Source organism: Myxine glutinosa, unplaced genomic scaffold (genome assembly GCF_964187855.1).
Source record: "Myxine glutinosa unplaced genomic scaffold, kmMyxGlut1.1 SCAFFOLD_1677, whole genome shotgun sequence".
Lineage (NCBI taxonomy): Eukaryota > Metazoa > Chordata > Myxini > Myxiniformes > Myxinidae > Myxine > Myxine glutinosa.
This window is the reverse complement of record NW_027617772.1, coordinates 13466-31570: the sequence shown is the minus strand read 5'-3', so window position 1 is coordinate 31570 and position 18105 is coordinate 13466. Positions and strand designations below refer to the sequence as shown.

General features: G+C 44.5%; 1 protein-coding gene across 1 annotated transcript in view; it reads right to left on the bottom strand.

Moving 5' to 3' along the window:
- The window catches only part of DNAH7 (dynein axonemal heavy chain 7), a gene marked incomplete at its 3' end in the record, with an annotated part of 92587 nt that overhangs the window by 64102 nt on the left and 10380 nt on the right, over positions 1-18105 (bottom strand). The window contains exons 5-8 of the mRNA XM_078769204.1: positions 13026-13145; positions 12706-12889; positions 12224-12403; positions 3879-4142 (exon numbers count right to left, since the gene is read on the bottom strand). Coding sequence (XP_078625330.1) covers positions 3879-4142; positions 12224-12403; positions 12706-12889; positions 13026-13145 — 748 coding nt within the window. The remainder of the gene's footprint in view (positions 1-3878; positions 4143-12223; positions 12404-12705; positions 12890-13025; positions 13146-18105) is intronic.

The window sequence follows — 18105 nt, the reverse complement described above, 5'->3', positions numbered from 1 at the left end:
GTCATGGAAATGGCGATGAAAATCCCGGAAATGGCGAGGCAAATCCCACGAATGTCGGAAATAATCCCACGAATGTCGGCGATAATCCCGCAAATGGCAAGGCAAATCCCACGAATGTTGGAGACAATCCCGGAAATGGCGAGACAAATCCCACGAATGTCGATGAAAATGTGTGAATGCATGCCGTGCCAGTTTCAATGGGGAAAAGGGAGACAGCTAATTGTACTAATAGATACTGTGGAGTGTTTTCATTCTGTACAGTAACTCATGGGGATGAGGTGTTATGCAGCTGGTGGAACATCCCGCTAAGCTCTCGATTATAGTGCAGCTAAAATTCGCAGCCGCAAAAGCCATGAAAACGCAAAGCACACAGCAGTGAATGTCGAAGCAGGTCATGCTCGCAGCCTGTAGATGTTTTTTTTGCATATGTCCAGCTGCTTTATGCATGACCTGGTGAAAGATAGGTTTTATAAATGTGTCAAGCTAGCGGCTCGTGAAATTTTTTTTTGCGCCCATGAAAAACCGCAAATTCACGGAACATGGCCGCAAATTGGAAAAAAAACGTGATTTCGCGGAACACGGCCGTGGATAGCAAAAACCCCACGAATTTGCAGGACACTTTTCCGCTAATAGAGAAACAGGTCACATTTTATTACCTGCGAAAATGTGGAACCCGTGAGTACGCGGAACCCGTGAATACACGGAACCGTGAATAGTGGGGTCCAACTGCACAGTCACGTGAAAAAGTAAGTACACCCCATGTAAAGTTTTGCCTTTTTCAACATATTCCAACATACAGCTATTTTATCTTCATTTCAACAATATTGATAGATAAAGGTGATATAACATAACAAATATCATGAAACATTTACATTTTGTAGTCCATTGCATAATTTAAATAAACATAAATGCAAATTTCGCATGTGGAAAAAGTAAGTACGTATGAAAGAAGAAGAATAGCCTGCCATAGACGAAGATGGACAAACGAGGGATGCGGGTAAGAATGAGGTATCGGGGAGAATGCTGAGGGTGGTTAAGATGGATACAGAAGCAAACTCTCAGGAAGGAAAAACTGGAAAAAAAAAATGGGAGAGGAGGAGGGAGGTGGTTGGTATAACGGGGGGTAGAAATGATCATCGTTTTGGAGGGGGATGATTTGAGACGGTGGTGAAGAGCTCTTGAAAACCTTGAAACCTGGAGGGAAGGTCTTGATGGTTCAAAAGAATGTGGAACAAATGAGTGGAGGTGTGCAGTGATTCTGGATTTTGGGAGTTTCACCAGAAGGGGGATTGTTGGTGGTCTACGTGGACCCTCCAGAAGTGTGGGTGGAAAAGGCCAGAGGGCGCAAGACCATAAAGAAGGTGGAAGAAGACAGAGATACCACCGACCTGTCTGTGATTGCAAAGTGATAGGCCCAAAGATTCAGCTTCAATGTGGGAGATTCCAATGATTTTGAAGGCCTTGGTTTCCTTGGCATCAAGCTGAGCAAGGTGTGAGGCAGTGGCGCCAGCCAAGACTATTGCACCAAGTTGGGAATGAAGGCCTTGTAGGTGGATAAGAGTTCAGGTGTGCCAAGGAAGGACTTTGCATACATGATGGAGAATGCCCAGTTGGTTGCTGGCTTTGGAGGCCAACTTTGATAAATGGTTTGCCCAAGAAAGATCATGGCTGATAATGAGACCCAAGACTTTGAGTGAATGAACAATTGGTAAGTTGATGGAAGGGCTTGCCATATGCTCATTTTGGAGAGAGATAGTGAGAGTGTGGGATTTGTCAGGATTGAAAGACATATTCCAAGTGTTTGACCAGCTTGTAATTGTCTCAAGGTCTGAAGAGAGGGTAGAGGATGCAGCCTGCCTGTTTGAAAGATGAGGGATGTCACATCAGAGGGTGGTGTCACCAGCAAAGAGATAAAGAGGATTTTCCAGAAAGTCAGAGAGATCATTGATGAAGATTATGAATAGGACGGTGCCAAGACCACTGCTTTGGGGACACTCCAGCCTTGACAGGAAGAGACGAAAGGATCCCATTGAGAGCCACGCCTTGGGTACGAGAGTAGAGAAAGTCAGTAAGCCAAGAGTTGGCCTTGGATGTCATAGGCAGACAGTTTGGCGAGAGCAAGGTGAGATGCCAGACTGTATAGAAAGATCAAGATATGTTTCGAGAGAAAGACCCATTCTCGTGTCCGATATTAAGGGCCTCCATTCATTTTTGGGAGAGTCGAAGCAGCATGTCCAGAGTAGAGTGACCTGGCCTGAATCCAAATTGATGATCTGAGATCAGGCCTTTGGAGAAAAGTAACCTTTTTAGGTTAAATGTGATGATGAATTCCATGACCTTGCTGATGATTGGAAGCAAGCTGATAGGTCTGTAGTTGACGGGATTGGTTTTTGCACCTTTTATGTGATACGTGGTTTTGAGGATGTATGAGTAATACGCAAATTTCGAAATATAACATACGTTACGTTATTTCGAAAGGCTAATGAGGCCTTTCCCACATGTGCTGTGTGTGCCTTTTCAGTGACCCTTTTCTACTCGTCCAGGGACTTTTAACCTGTCATTGCTGGGAGGGGTGAGGGGCGTGGGGTAAGTTACCCTGGGTACTGCACTACCGATACGTATGCAAACTTTGGTGGGGATCCAGTTAGCCCTGCTTTTTCCTATGATCTTCAGATTACAAACATACATACACATACACATACACATGCACACATACATATAATTACCTTATTAGTCCCCTGCCGGTGTACACCGGAGGGGACTATAGGTTTGCACGCCGTCCCTCCGTCCGTCCGTCAGTCTGTCAGTCTGTCAGTCCGTCACGCAAAGAACAGCTTTCCGGACTTTTTTTTCTAAACGCTTAATGCTAATGATTTCAAACTTGGTACATGGTTTTCTCATGATAAGTTACAGATCAAGTTCGAACTTCACGACGTTTATCATTTTTGACAAAGTTATGGCACTTTGAACTTTGGTAATTTCCCCAACCGTTTTCCGGACTATAATTTGGAGTGCGGTAAGTCAAAGTTGTTAATATTCCTTCTTTTAACTCCAATTTACATTCTATTTCCACTTTTAGTGAGAAGTAGGGGTCTGTGCAACCATTCATAAACTTTATTTGGTGCAAATTGGATAATTTTTAGCCGAGTTACCTCAGACCGTGAGTTGGTAATTATATAATTCACACAGTGCAATACGTGCAAGCTGCTCCACGGAGCGACCTTGCGGGCTTATTTTAACTCCGATTTACATTCTATTTCCACTTTTAGTGAGAAGTAGGGGTCTGTGCAACCATTCATAAACTTTATTTGGTGCAAATTGGATAATTTTTAGCCGAGTTACCTCAGACCGTGAGTTGGTAATTATATAATTCACACATAGTGCAATACGTGCAGGCTGCTCCACGGAGCGACCTTGCGGGCTTATTTTAACTCCGATTTACATCCTTTTTTCCCCTTTTAGTGAGAAGCAGGGGTCTGTGCAACCATTCATAAACTTTATTTGGTGCAAATCGGATAATTTTTAGCCGAGTTACCTCAGACCGTGAGTTGGTAATTATATAATTCACACATAGTGCAATACGTGCAGGCTGCTCCACGGAGCGACCTTGCGGGACGATCTCCTTGCGGAGCGACCTTGCTAATGATTTCAAACTTGGTACATGGTTTTCTCATGATAAGTTACAGATCAAGTTCGAACTTCACGACGTTTCGATCATTTTTGACAAAGTTATGGCACTTTGAACTTTGGTAATTTCCCCAACAGTTTTCCGGACGACAGACTGCCGGTAGGGGACATGTATTTCAGCGCAATACTCAGAATGCTTGTGTAATATAGCAGGATTCTTCAGCTTGAGGAATATCTCAGGAGATACATACCTTCTGTGAGGTGAGCTCCACATCGTTAATGCGGCTCTTTTGACGTAAAACCTCGTGAACAAACTCTTCAAATGAGTGTTCCTGGTTGAGGAATTCCTGCAGCTCAGCTTCGGCCTGTTGGGTTACAAGTGCCGAATGCCGATCGAATAGTCGCACATGCTCCATCAGAGTCAAGCTGTGTTGAGCCAGCTCGGCTCTAACGCGCTGCTTTTCCATCTCGATGACTTCGTCCAGTATGACAGCATTGAGGGTTTTCTTTCCTTCCTGCAAAATGACACAAAGAGAAAGTAGCCATTGGTTACTCGACTGTAGAGTTGCCAAACATTTTGAATCGAGGTGGGGTGGGGTTGACGGAGGGTAGAAGGGCAACACACTGACAGCGAATGAATGAGAAACAGGCGGACACCATAAGCAAGGGAAAGAATGAACAGAAAAAGAGGAGAGAGCAGGGAGGGAAAGAAACATAGTAGAACCTGAGAGGGTGGTGCCTCATTTGGCTTGAAGTTCTGGAGGAAAGATTTAACTTTCAGGAGGTTAATTCCACAGGTGAGGGAACAGTAAGCAGTCAACCTGGATTTGAGATGGATAATTAGGGTCACTGAAATAACACTTGCATCCTGAGGAGCCACAAAGGGACAAAGGTATGGAGTAAAAAGCAGATGGAGTAGACCATGATATACAGTAGGCTGTGGGAAACAGAAAGGCCATCGACCTGTCTGCATCGAGAGACCATCAGGTTTTATGATTGAGCTTCTTTGTGTGAGATGCCAATGATGTCGAGAGCTTTGGTTTTCCACAGCATCCAGCAACGACGGGTGTGAAATGCGGGCAGCAGCCCATACGGAATTGCACTTTTCCACTGAGCTACTCTCGTTCGTCATGAGAAGTTCAGATTTCCCAAGGAAGCACTTGGAATGATGGAAGATACTCAATCTGAGGCTGGCTTTGGAGGTCAGTTTTATAAATGGGCTGTCCAGGTGAGGTTGTGGTTGATTGTTTGGCCGAGAAGTTCAAGAGCCTGAACCTTTCTCAGTTGTTGATCAAGGAAGTAGATTGGTGGGTTTGCGTGGTGATCCTTCTCGAGTGAGATTTGCCTGCATATAATATAGCATGTTCCATGTGTCTAACTAGTACCTGATCCTTTCCTGGTCTTTGTATAGGGATGCAACTGCTCCTCCTGGTCTGTGGTTATCATGGGGGTACATTATTGAAAATGTGGAATAATCTGCAGAGAGGAAGATAGGGCTTACTGAGCATCAGAGAGCTTATTCGAATTCAAAGTTGAGTTCCGGTGACAGAATCTGCGATATCAGATGCAATGATGGAGTCCGCGATTTGCTGACAACTGAACGTAAGCTTCCTGGGCCTTCGTTGAGTGGATACCACCGTTTAGAGGCCATTTTTCCCCACAAAGCGGGGGTTGGCCTTTTCGGGGACCGTGGTTGTTGTTGTTTTTTTGGTCCCCTTTTTGAAGCAATGTTTTACGGCCGGATGCCCTTCCTGACGCCAACCCTTTTTGTTGCCTTTTTACGACAAGCAGGGAATTACCAGTGAACTGGTACTCAAACTCGTTGAGTGGATAATGTATTGAAATTAAGTTGGCTGACTTCCAGGCAGATGGAAGGCAACCTTAAGGTGAAGGACAAGCCAGAGGAAGAGTGAGTGAGGAAACAGAGCGAGAGAAGCGAGAGAGGCAACATCAGTAGCAAAAAAAGATTGATGCTATCTGTGCCCATCACCGAGGACCTATCAGGCTGGTCAAAATTTTCTCCACCTTCTCAGGTGAAAACATAACCTACATCCACCTTTGGTGGCGGAGGTAAATATTGCCCTGTTCAAGATGCAGCAGGTAGGGGCTTCAGTGTCAACAGAGAGGGAAGCGTTGGGTACACGAGCGTTGGAGATGAACACGGAGTTCAAACATTCCGCTCAAATTTTGATTTAATTTGGGGCTTTCGCACAGTGTAATTGTTTCTTTATGTAATTTAACTTCAGCAAAAGTTTAACAATAAATCTCGTTTTAAATTTCCATAACACAACTCGAAAGAATAAAAAAAGGTTACTTGTTTGATTTTTGTGCACAAAAGGTTGTGATGGCTGAGTGCGAATTGAATGTTTGCGCTTTCCGCCACAGGTAATAGCTGTGATTGAGCAGGAAGTTAATCATGGAGGGGTCATTTTACCTTTTCACCAATAAATGAATGTTTTCTCCAGAATAACACATTTCAGTTTGAAACATCATGAATAATTCAAATATGTTCAAGATGGAAACAGTCATTTCCTTATTTTACGAAATTATGCACCTTGTGCTTCAGCAGTCATGTGACTCATATTACTGCACAAAAGTAATTTCGAAATGAGACTTTTGTTACATCTGAAATGTTTCGGAAAATAAAATGGACTTTCAATCTGCATCATAAAATAAAAACAAAATAGATTCTGTCACTTGCATATGCACAAAAGGTCAACCGAGTTATAGAATGTTACCCTGTTTTACACGTGCGGAGAAGTGCAGTCCATCGATGCGTGGCCCCCAAACAACTCCCAACATCCATCAGAGTAGACCTATCTGCTGCCATTTGTTCCCATTGCATCTTTATCAAGAAGTGGATGAGTTATTGCCAATAACAAGAAGTATTATACAACACCTATAACAAATAACAAACTCCTGCTGCCTTCACTCGAACATCCAAGCCGGTTCGTGAAAGACTTGGGTCAAAAACGTTCCCCGGACAACCACACAAGGAGGTGGGAATAACTGGATCCGTCAAAGTAGTAATTGTAGTAGTAGTAGTTGTAGTGGTAGTAGTAGTAGTAGTAGTAGTAGTAGTAGTAGTAGTAGTAGTGTTGGTAGTGGTAGTAGAGGTAGTCATGGTAGTAGTAGCAGTGGAAGTAATAGTAGTTGTAGTGATAGTAGTAGTAGTAGTGGTGTTGGTAGTGGTAGTAGTAGTGGTAGTAGTAGTAGCAGTGGTAGTAGTAGTTGTAGTAGTAGTAGTAGTAGTAGTAGTAGTCGTAATAGTAGTGTTGGTAGTGGTAGTAGAGGTAGTCATGGTAGTAGTAGCAGTGGAAGTAATAGTAGTTGTAATGATAGTAGTAGTAGTAGTGGTGTTGGTAGTGGTAGTGGTAGTAGTAGTAGTAGTAGAAGTGGTGGTAGTTGTAGTGGTAGTAGTGGTAGTAGTAGTTGTACTGGTAGTAGTAGTAGTGTTGGTAGTGGTAGTAGTAGCAGTAGTAGTGGTAGTAGTAGTGGTAGTAGTAGTTGTAATGGTAGTAGTAGTAGTGTTGGTAGTGGTAGTAGTCGTAGTGGTAGTAGTAGTAGTAGTAGTAGTAGTGTTGTTAGTGGTAGTAGTATTAGTAGTAGTAGTAGTAGTAGTAGTCGTAGTAGTAGTGTTGTTAGTGGTAGTCGTAGTAGTAGTAGTAGTAGTAGTAGTAGTCGTAGTAGTGGTAGTAGTCGTAATCGTGGTAGTAGTAGTAGTATTGGTAGTAGTAGTTGTAGTGGTAGTAGTGTTGGTAGTAGTAGTAGTTGTAGTGGTAGTAGTAGTGGTAGTAGTAGTCGTAGTAGTAGTAGTAGTAGTGGTAGTAGTTGTAGTAGGTGTAGTCATAGTAGTAGTAGTAATGGTAGTAGTAGTAGTAGTAGTAGTAGTAGTAGTAGTAGTAGTAGTAGTGGTAGTAGTTGTAGTTGTAGTAGGTGTAGTCATAGTAGTAGTAGTAGTAGTAGTTAGTGCTAGTAGTGGTTGGTGGTAGTAGTAATCGATTTATTTTCACTATCAGTACTGAATGCACAAAATGTATGTTTGTTTGTTCTCTGACTGTATGTGATTGAGATGTCACTGAGAATTGGACAACATGGTATTTCAGAATTCCTGCATTTAAGATCCTACTCTTTTTTTAAAAATCACCATATGGGATCTTAAACCTCCACAAGCAGGCACCAACAAATGGGACAGGATGCTCACGTTACTTTATGATAGAATACCTTGCTTATGTGGCCATCGTATGCTGTTACCCTGGCTAAGTTGTATATCTAGATGGTAAATGAGATACCTAAGGTAATTATATATGGATATGAAGTATTAAGTAAGATTCGGTTTTTGTTTTTTTGTTTGTTTTACAGATGAGTGCCGGGTCTCTTGGAGGAACTACAACACAAAACAGACCAGGATGTAACAGCTTGTAAAGAACAGTATGAAAGAGATGGAGTAGGTGCAGAAATAAGAGGTGGAGGAGAAACACACCAATAGCAGGGATGAGGGACAAAATAGAGGAGGACTTGTGGAAATAAGGGGTGTGGGGAGGAATGAGAGCAAGGGGAGCACACAGGGGGTGAGCAACATGGAGACAACGATAAACTCTGAATGAGAAAAGTGGAAGGAAAAACTGGGAACCGAGAAAGTTCAGGCATGGGAAGGGTTAATGGGGTTAGAAAGAATATTGTTCGTAGATGGGGGATGACCAGAGATGATGGTGAACAGCTGTTTTTGAAGCCCTGGGGGATGGATCGAATGAATGAAGGTGAGCAGTGATCCTGGATTTTGGAAGTTTACCAGAAGTTTACCATTTTTTTACTGGCAGACTGGATGTGCCCCTGCCGAAACTTGGGGGAGGAGGGAGGGAGCTAAGCACGCAAAGAGCAGAGGGTGCAAGACCACAAAGGAGGCTGTAGAAGATAGGGAGAGAGACCACCGACCCGTCTGCAATGTGAAAGATGGGACATCCGTTTAACGGACGAATGCTGGCAGACGGGACATCCGTTTAACGGACGAATACTGGCAGACGGGACATCCGTTTAACGGACTAATGCTGGCAGATGGGACATCCGTTTAACGGACTAATGCTGGCAGACGGGACATCCGTTTAACGGACTAATGCCGGCAGATGGGACATCCGTTTAACGGACTAATGCTGGCAGATGGGACATCCGTTTAACGGACTAATGCTGGCAGATGGGACATCCGTTTAACGGACTAATGCTGGCATAAGGGACATCCGTTTAACGGACTAATGCTGGCAGATGGGACATCCGTTTAACGGACTAATGCTGGCAGACGGGACATCCGTTTAACGGACTAATGCCGGCAGATGTGACATCCGTTTAACGGACTAATGCCGGCAGACGGGACATCCGTTTAACGGACTAATGCTGGCAGATGGGACATCCGTTTAACGGACTAATGCTGGCAGATGGGACATCCGTTTAACGGACTAATGCTGGCAGATGGGACATCCGTTTAACGGACTAATGCCGGCAGATGGGACATCCGTTTAACGGACTAATGCTGGCAGATGGGACATCCGTTTAACGGACTAATGCCGGCAGATGGGACATCCGTTTAACGGACTAATGCTGGCAGATGGGACATCCGTTTAACGGACTAATGCTGGCAGATGGGACATCCGTTTAACGGACTAATGCTGGCATAAGGGACATCCGTTTAACGGACTAATGCTGGCAGATGGGACATCCGTTTAACGGACTAATGCTGGCAGATGGGACATCCGTTTAACGGACTAATGCCGGCAGATGGGACATCCGTTTAACGGACTAATGCTGGCAGATGGGACATCCGTTTAACGGACTAATGCTGGCAGATGGGACATCCGTTTAACGGACTAATGCTGGCATAAGGGACATCCGTTTAACGGACTAATGCTGGCAGACGGGACATCCGTTTAACGGACTAATGCTGGCAGATGGGACATCCGTTTAACGGACTAATGCTGGCAGACGGGACATCCGTTTAACGGACTAATGCCGGCAGATGGGACATCCGTTTAACGGACTAATGCTGGCAGATGGGACATCCGTTTAACGGACTAATGCTGGCAGATGGGACATCCGTTTAACGGACTAATGCTGGCATAAGGGACATCCGTTTAACGGACTAATGCTGGCAGATGGGACATCCGTTTAACGGACTAATGCCGGCAGACGGGACATCCGTTTAACGGACTAATGCTGGCATAAGGGACATCCGTTTAACGGACTAATGCTGGCAGATGGGACATCCGTTTAACGGACTAATGCTGGCAGATGGGACATCCGTTTAACGGACTAATGCCGGCAGATGGGACATCCGTTTAACGGACTAATGCTGGCAGACAGGACATCCGTTTAACGGACTAATGCTGGCAGATGGGACATCCGTTTAACGGACTAATGCTGGCAGGTGGGACATCCGTTTAACGGACTAATGCTGGCATAAGGGACATCCGTTTAACGGACTAATGCTGGCAGATGGGACATCCGTTTAACGGACTAATTCTGGCAGACGGGACATCCGTTTAACGGACTAATGCTGGCAGACGGGACATCCGTTTAACGGACTAATGCTGGCAGACGGGACATCCGTTTAACGGACTAATGCTGGCAGACGGGACATCCATTTAACGGACTAATGCTGGCATATGGGACATCCGTTTAACGGACTAATGCTGGCAGATGGGACATCCGTTTAATGGACTAATGCTGGCATAAGGGACATCCGTTTAACGGACTAATGCTGGCAGATGGGACATCCGTTTAACGGACTAATGCTGGCAGACAGGACATACGTTTAACGGACTAATGCTGGCAGACGGGACATCCGTTTAACGGACTAATGCTGGCAGATGGGACATCCGTTTAACGGACTAATGCTGGCATACGGGACATCCGTTTAACGGACTAATGCCGGCAGACGGGACATCCGTTTAACGGACTAATGCTGGCAGACGGGACATCCATTTAACGGACTAATGCTGGCAGATGGGACATCCGTTTAACGGACTAATGCCGGCAGATGGGACATCCGTTTAACGGACTAATGCCGGCAGATGGGACATCCGTTTAACGGACTAATGCTGGCAGATGGGACATCCGTTTAACGGACTAATGCTGGCATAAGTATTAAGTAAGATTCGGTTTTTGTTTTTTTGTTTGTTTTACAGATGAGTGCCGGGTCTCTTGGAGGAACTACAACACAAAACAGACCAGGATGTAACAGCTTGTAAAGAACAGTATGAAAGAGATGGAGTAGGTGCAGGAATAAGAGGTGGAGGAGAAACACACCAATAGCAGGGATGAGGGACAAAATAGAGGAGGACTTGTGGAAATAAGGGGTGTGGGGAGGAATGAGAGCAAGGGGAGCACACAGGGGGTGAGCAACATGGAGACAACGATAAACTCTGAATGAGAAAAGTGGAAGGAAAAACTGGGAACCGAGAAAGTTCAGGCATGGGAAGGGTTAATGGGGTTAGAAAGAATATTGTTCGTAGATGGGGGATGACCAGAGATGATGGTGAACAGCTGTTTTTGAAGCCCTGGGGGATGGATCGAATGAATGAAGGTGAGCAGTGATCCTGGATTTTGGAAGTTTACCAGAAGTTTACCATTTTTTTACTGGCAGACTGGATGTGCCCCTGCCGAAACTTGGGGGAGGAGGGAGGGAGCTAAGCACGCAAAGAGCAGAGGGTGCAAGACCACAAAGGAGGCTGTAGAAGATAGGGAGAGAGACCACCGACCCGTCTGCAATGTGAAAGATGGGACATCCGTTTAACGGACGAATGCTGGCAGACGGGACATCCGTTTAACGGACGAATACTGGCAGACGGGACATCCGTTTAACGGACGAATACTGGCAGACGGGACATCCGTTTAACGGACTAATGCTGGCAGACGGGACATCCGTTTAACGGACTAATGCTGGCAGACGGTACAACCGTTTAACGGACTAATGCTGGCAGATGGGACATCTGTTTAATGGACTAATGCTGGCAGATGGGACATCCGTTTAATGGACTAATGCTGGCAGATGGGACATCTGTTTAACGTCCATCCGAGGGACGGCAAACAAATTGATGAATCGCCCTGCCTGTGAAACACCAGGATGACAGTTTATTGCTGGGTCAGGATATGAACCCGGTCTAGACAGTGGGGGGGGGGGGGGGGGGGGGGGAAGGGGGGAGGTTGGTGCGGGGGGGGGTGCATACCTCTTGGCCATCCTGCCAGCCCCCAAATTTGGCTAAATTAATCGTGGAATTTGCACATTTTGATAAATATATATATATATATATATATACTTGCATATCTATTCATTTACATTCCACATCACTGTTCTTAGCAGAGAACACAATGATTAATTGAATGACGTGTCCATTTAATTGCCTTTGATTGAAAAAAAAAATGGCATCTCTTACAATGATTGTTCCAGTGTCACCGATACATTTATAATATAAGTTTTTCTGTGAACCCTTAGTAATGATGTAAAAAAGACAAACTGCTGTAAAAATATAAAAATATTCCCAACTATAAAAATAATCAGCGAAAAACAATTACAAATGAGGCCGCACATAAACAAAGCCGCACTCACCTTCAATGAATAGAGTTTTGTGTCCACTCGAGGCAATGCTTCAATGGCCCTGACCATGGTGTCATACACATTGGTCAAAATGGCCTCGAAATCCGCGATTTCTGGTTCAAACACGATAGAACCATTCTTCGTCTTTAGCCTCAGGAAAAGTCCTGCGTGCTCGTATGCACGAATCGAAGTCTGCAAGTCAGGAGACAGTTCATTCAGAACATTTCCCAGACATCATGGAGTACACCTTTTGGAAAGACAATTAGGCCTATGTGTAATCTTCAAGACTTCATTGTTGGGCCGATGGATTAGCCATATTCCTACATTCATAGCAGGTAGTTGAGGGTAATGTTGACCTCTACCCCGGTAGTCTCACGATACACCATCAACGTTAACCTTCCAGTCGTCGATCAGACCATATTCTGAGCGTTCTATGCAGCACGTTTACGTGTTCTAAACATGTAAGAATTCCAACACGTTATTGTGTGAGCTACCGGAGATTTGCAAAGAAGGTTGGTGTAGTCCTCCATCGAAGCTAAGGCCAGTTGTTGAAGTTGGGTGCTCATCAGGATCCCGGCGCAGCTGAAGAACTCCTCACATTGGTCTTTGTTGGTGATGGAAGACACTCGTTTCTGTTCTCTCCCCTGGCGAAAAATATTTTGAACCTCCGGTAGCCAACTGCAAAGACACATGGCAGTAATAGCACTGTTGAAGAAAAGTCCCAAATCAATACCATTTGCATAAACACCATTCGTATACCATTTCAGGGTTATAAACACCACAAGGAGACCATATGCGGCAGTGACTTTCTTACAGAGTGAGCAGCTTGTCTTTGGCAATGGCGATATCTTTCATTGCAATTTGCTGGAACTTAAGGAGGTCAATGGACTCGTTCCTTTGTCTAATCTCCTGGACATCCACGAGGCGTAACTTCCTGTTGGTACAAATACAATGATGGTAGACAGAGTAAAAACATAATGATTGGGGACTGAGGTCGAAACACGTCTTACAAACACCATGGCATATGGGGGACCCGGGTGGGCTCCGCAGACATGACCCAACCTGCCTCTGGGGTCTGCAAACAGGTTTCTGGGCCACAGGCTGCTTGGATATTCAGGGTCGACCTCTTTTCCTCCACATCAGTTGTGTTGAACATGTTGTTCAGGCAATCTCATTCTTCCCTCCAGGTCTTAAGCAACTGTTTCAACCATCTCAGATCATCCCCAATCCAAAACCATGATCTTTTCTACCCTCGTTAATCCCCCACCCTCCCCACCAAAATCAGTCCTCCTTCCAAATTTCCAGTTTTTCCACCTGACAGTTTCCTTCTGTATCCATCTTTGTATCCATCTTGCCCACCCATGCATCCTTCCTGCCCCCCCCCCCCCCCACCCCAAATTCTTCCCCACACTCAGTGTTTGTCCAAGTCTGCTTCTATCTTGGCCTTCACCTCTGCTGTGTCTTCTGTTCATTTTGTCCTGTTGTGCCCTGATCCGTTCATTGTACTTGTACTAGCTCTTCCACAAACCTCGGCTATATGTACAGAAAAAGTCTAAAGGGTCTACAGGGGTCTAAAGGTCCATGGGGTCTAAAGGGTATGTGTCAATGGTAGTTAGGGTTTAGAGGGTCTAAAGTGGTCTAAATTGGTCTAAAGGGTGCAAAAGTCTCAAGTATCAAAAAGGGTATTAAAAGGTCTAAAGTTGTCTCAAGAGTCTAAAAGTCAAAAGTGTACAGCTGTAAGGGGTCTATAGGGTCTATTGGGGTTTTAAAGGGGCATAAGGTTTCTAAAGTTATATGGGGTCTGAGGGATCAAAAGTTTTAAAGGGTATGTTCCAAAAGTAGATAGGGTCTAACAGATCTGTAGGGACTAACTAAAGTGATCTAAACTCTAAAGGATGTAAATGCCTAAAGGGTCTGAAAAGGTCTAATGGGTCAAGTGGTCTAAGCAGTCTAGTAGGTCGAAAGTGTTGAAGAGGTCTAAATTGTCTAAAGCATCGAAAAGGGTCTAAAGGAGCCTTGATGGTCTTAAGTGGTCTATGCTGTGGGTAAAGATCCAAAGTGTACCTTCCCATAGTAGTTGGGGTCTCAAGAGTCGATAGGGTAATATAGGGTCTGAAAGGGTCGAAAGGGTCTTAAAAGGACCAAAAGGGTAAAATAACTAAAATGGACTAAAAAGACTGAAAGGACTGTCCCCTCTGTGATGAGGTTTACATTAAACAACGACGAAACATCTCGGGAGATGACGGAATCTCTCTCGAGACATGTGATGGATATACAAACACACATTACATATTGAGTTAATAAGCTAATTATATCACCACCTGGATGGAAATTTAAAAAAGGCTCTCCATTAGTTTTTGCGCATCCACATCATGAATCATCATGCCGAGTTTCAAAACGATCAGTTGAGTTGAGCCCCCTCGGAGGAATAGGGAAAACCCGACAAAATGTTAATGGGCCCATTGCTGGAAGGAAGGACTTACTGAAGGACATCGTTATGTCTTCAACAGTTCATTTAAAGTTTGTCACAGGCGAACTAAAAAAGAATAATTATAGTATGTACAATAAAGGGAGAAGACATGGAAGGGATCATCTATTTATTATGTACGCAATGGTCGATTTGGGTAAGGAGTGGGGTTGTTCGGTGTGGAAAATTGAGAAAAGGACAATTGTAGATGGTAAGAAATTGGAATTTGGTCATGGTCTTCAGCGATAGCCCACCTACTTTTCGCGAAGGACACCACGGATTATTTAACTTCCACAAACCAATGTCGGCAGACGATTGGCTCCCATAATGTCCATCCGAGGGATGGCGCACATATCGACGAATCACCCTGCATGTTGAAAAACACCAGGATGACAGTTTATAGCTGGATTGTGATCCAAACTGAGGCTATTCGGCTAAACAGCTTAGAGATGAGTGTGCATACTTCTAGAATGTAGACCATCCTGTCAGCCTGGGACAGTGAGTATGTCTATTAATTACGATCTATTAATTATGTTCCATTGGAACGTGAATATGTCTATTAATTACGTACTATTGGAACTGAATACGTCTATTAATTATGTACTGCACTGTACTGTTAGAACTGAATATGTCTATTAATTACGTACCATTGGAACTGAGTATGTCTATTAATTACGTACTATTGGAACTGAATACGTCTATTAATTATGTACCATTGGAACTGAGTATGTCTATTAATTACGTACTTTTGGAACTGAATACGTATATTAATTATGTACCATTGGAACTGAGTATGTCTATTAATTACATACTATTGGAACTGAATACGTATATTAATTATGTACCATTGGAACTGAGTATGTCTATTAATTAGGTACTATTGGAACTGAATACGTATATTAATTATGTACCATTGGAACTGAGTATGTCTATTAATTACGTACTATTGGAACTGAATACGTCTATTAATTATGTACTGCACTGTACTGTTAGAACTGAATATGTCTATTAATTACGTACCATTGGAACTGAGTATGTCTATTAATTATGTACTATTGGAACTGAATACGTCTATTAATTATGTACCATTGGAACTGAGTATGTCTATTAATTATGTACTTTTGGAACTGAATACGTATATTAATTATGTACCATTGGAACTGAGTATGTCTATTAATTACGTACTATTGGAACTGAATACGTATATTAATTATGTACCATTGGAACTGAGTATGTCTATTAATTAGGTACTATTGGAACTGAATACGCATATTAATTATGTACCATTGGAACTGAGTATGTCTATTAATTACGTACTAATGGAACTGAATACGTCTATTAATTATGTACCATTGGAACTGAGTATGTCTATTAATTATGTACCATTGGAACTGAGTATGTCTATTAATTACGTACTATTGGAACTGAATACGTCTATTAATTATGTACCATTGGAACTGAGTATGTCTATTAATTACGTACTATTGGAAATGAATACGTACATTAATTATGTACCATTGGAACTGAGTATGTCTATTAATTACGTACTATTGGAACTGAATACGTATATTAATTAATTATGTACCATTGGAACTGAGTACGTCTATTAATTATATATACGATTGGAATTGTGTACGTCTATTAATTATGTACGATTGTAATTGCGTACGTCTATTAATTATGTACGATTGGAATTGCGTACGTCTATTAATTAAGTACCATTGGAACTGAGTACGTCTATTAATGACGTACTATTGGAACTGAGTGATTATTTTTGATTTTTTTTTTGGGATACTGAATCGAGGCTCGTGAAAGAGCTGACAACCGCGAGGGAAAGACAGCACAGGGGGACCGCGAGGGAAAGACACCACAGGGGGACCGCGAGGGAAAGACACCACAGGGGGACCGCGAGGGAAAGACAGCACAGGGGGACCGCGAGGGAAAGACAGCACAGGGGGACCGCGAGGGCAAGACAGCACAGGGGGACCACGAGGGAAAGACAGCACAGGGGGACCGCGAGGGAAAGACAGCACAGGGGGACCGCGAGGGAAAGACAGCACAGGGGGACCGCGAGGGAAAGACAGCACAGGGGGACCGTGAGGGAAAGACAGCACAGGGGGACCGCGAGGGAAAGACAGCACAGGGGGACCGCGAGGGAAAGACAGCACAGGGTGACCACGAGGGAAAGACAGTACAGGGGGACCGCGAGGGAAAGACAGCACAGGGGGACCGCGAGGGAAAGACAGCACAGGGTGACCGCGAGGGAAAGACAGTACAGGGGGACCGCGAGGGAAAGACAGCACAGGGGGACCGCGAGGGAAAGACAGCACAGGGGGACCGCGAGGGAAAGACAGCACAGGGGGACCGCGAGGGAAAGACAGCACAGGGGGACCGCGAGGGAAAGACAGCACAGGGGGACCGCGAGGGAAAGACAGCACAGGGTGACCGCGAGGGAAAGACAGTACAGGGGGACCGCGAGGGAAAGACAGCACAGGGGGGCCGCGAGGGAAAGACAGTACAGGGGGACCACGAGGGAAAGACAGCACAGGGGGACCGCGAGGGAAAGACAGCACAGGGGGACCGCGAGAGAAAGACAGCACAGGGGGACCGTGAGGGAAAGACAGTGACCTGTCTTTGACATGAATGAATGAATGAATGAATGATCGTTTTAAGGCCATTTTCCCTGTTAGAGCGGGGGTTAGCCTTGCGGGCCCCATGACAATCATGGTTCCCTGTTTGAGGCAATGTTTTTATGGCCGGATGCCCTTCTTGACACCAATCCTTAGTCGCCTCTTACGATGTGCAGGGATACGGTGTACCTATTCTAAGCCGGGGTACACACCGGGATCATTCATCCCAGCAAGCTGGTACTCAATTTGCCGACCTTGGAAGGATGACAGGCTGAGTCAACCCCCCTGGTGTAAATTTAGCGATCGACCGGGATTCGAACTCAGGATCCTAGGATCCCAAGCCGGCACCCTAACTGCTAAGCCAACACCAGGCTACTATTGGAACTGAGTACGTCTATTAATTACGTACCATTGGAACTGAGTACGTCTATTGATTACGTACTATTGGAATGTGAGTACGTCTATTAATTACATACTAATTATATATTGGAATGTATTAATGACGTCCATTATTAATTACACTAGCGGGGTCACCCGTGGGAATCCCACGGGCATGGATGTGTGTGACATTTCGACATATTGAGTTATATGCTGCACATTCATTTTTACAAAATGGTTACTGGCAAGTCATCAGATCCAGAAATGGTGTGAATTTAGTTATTTCACATAATATGTGACCCCTCACTCCTCTCCACCTGACACTCTCCTGTCTCCACCTGACACTCTCCTGTCTCCACCTGACACTCTCCTCTCTCCACCTAGCACTCCTCTCCTCTCCAAACCCTCACATCCCTCTC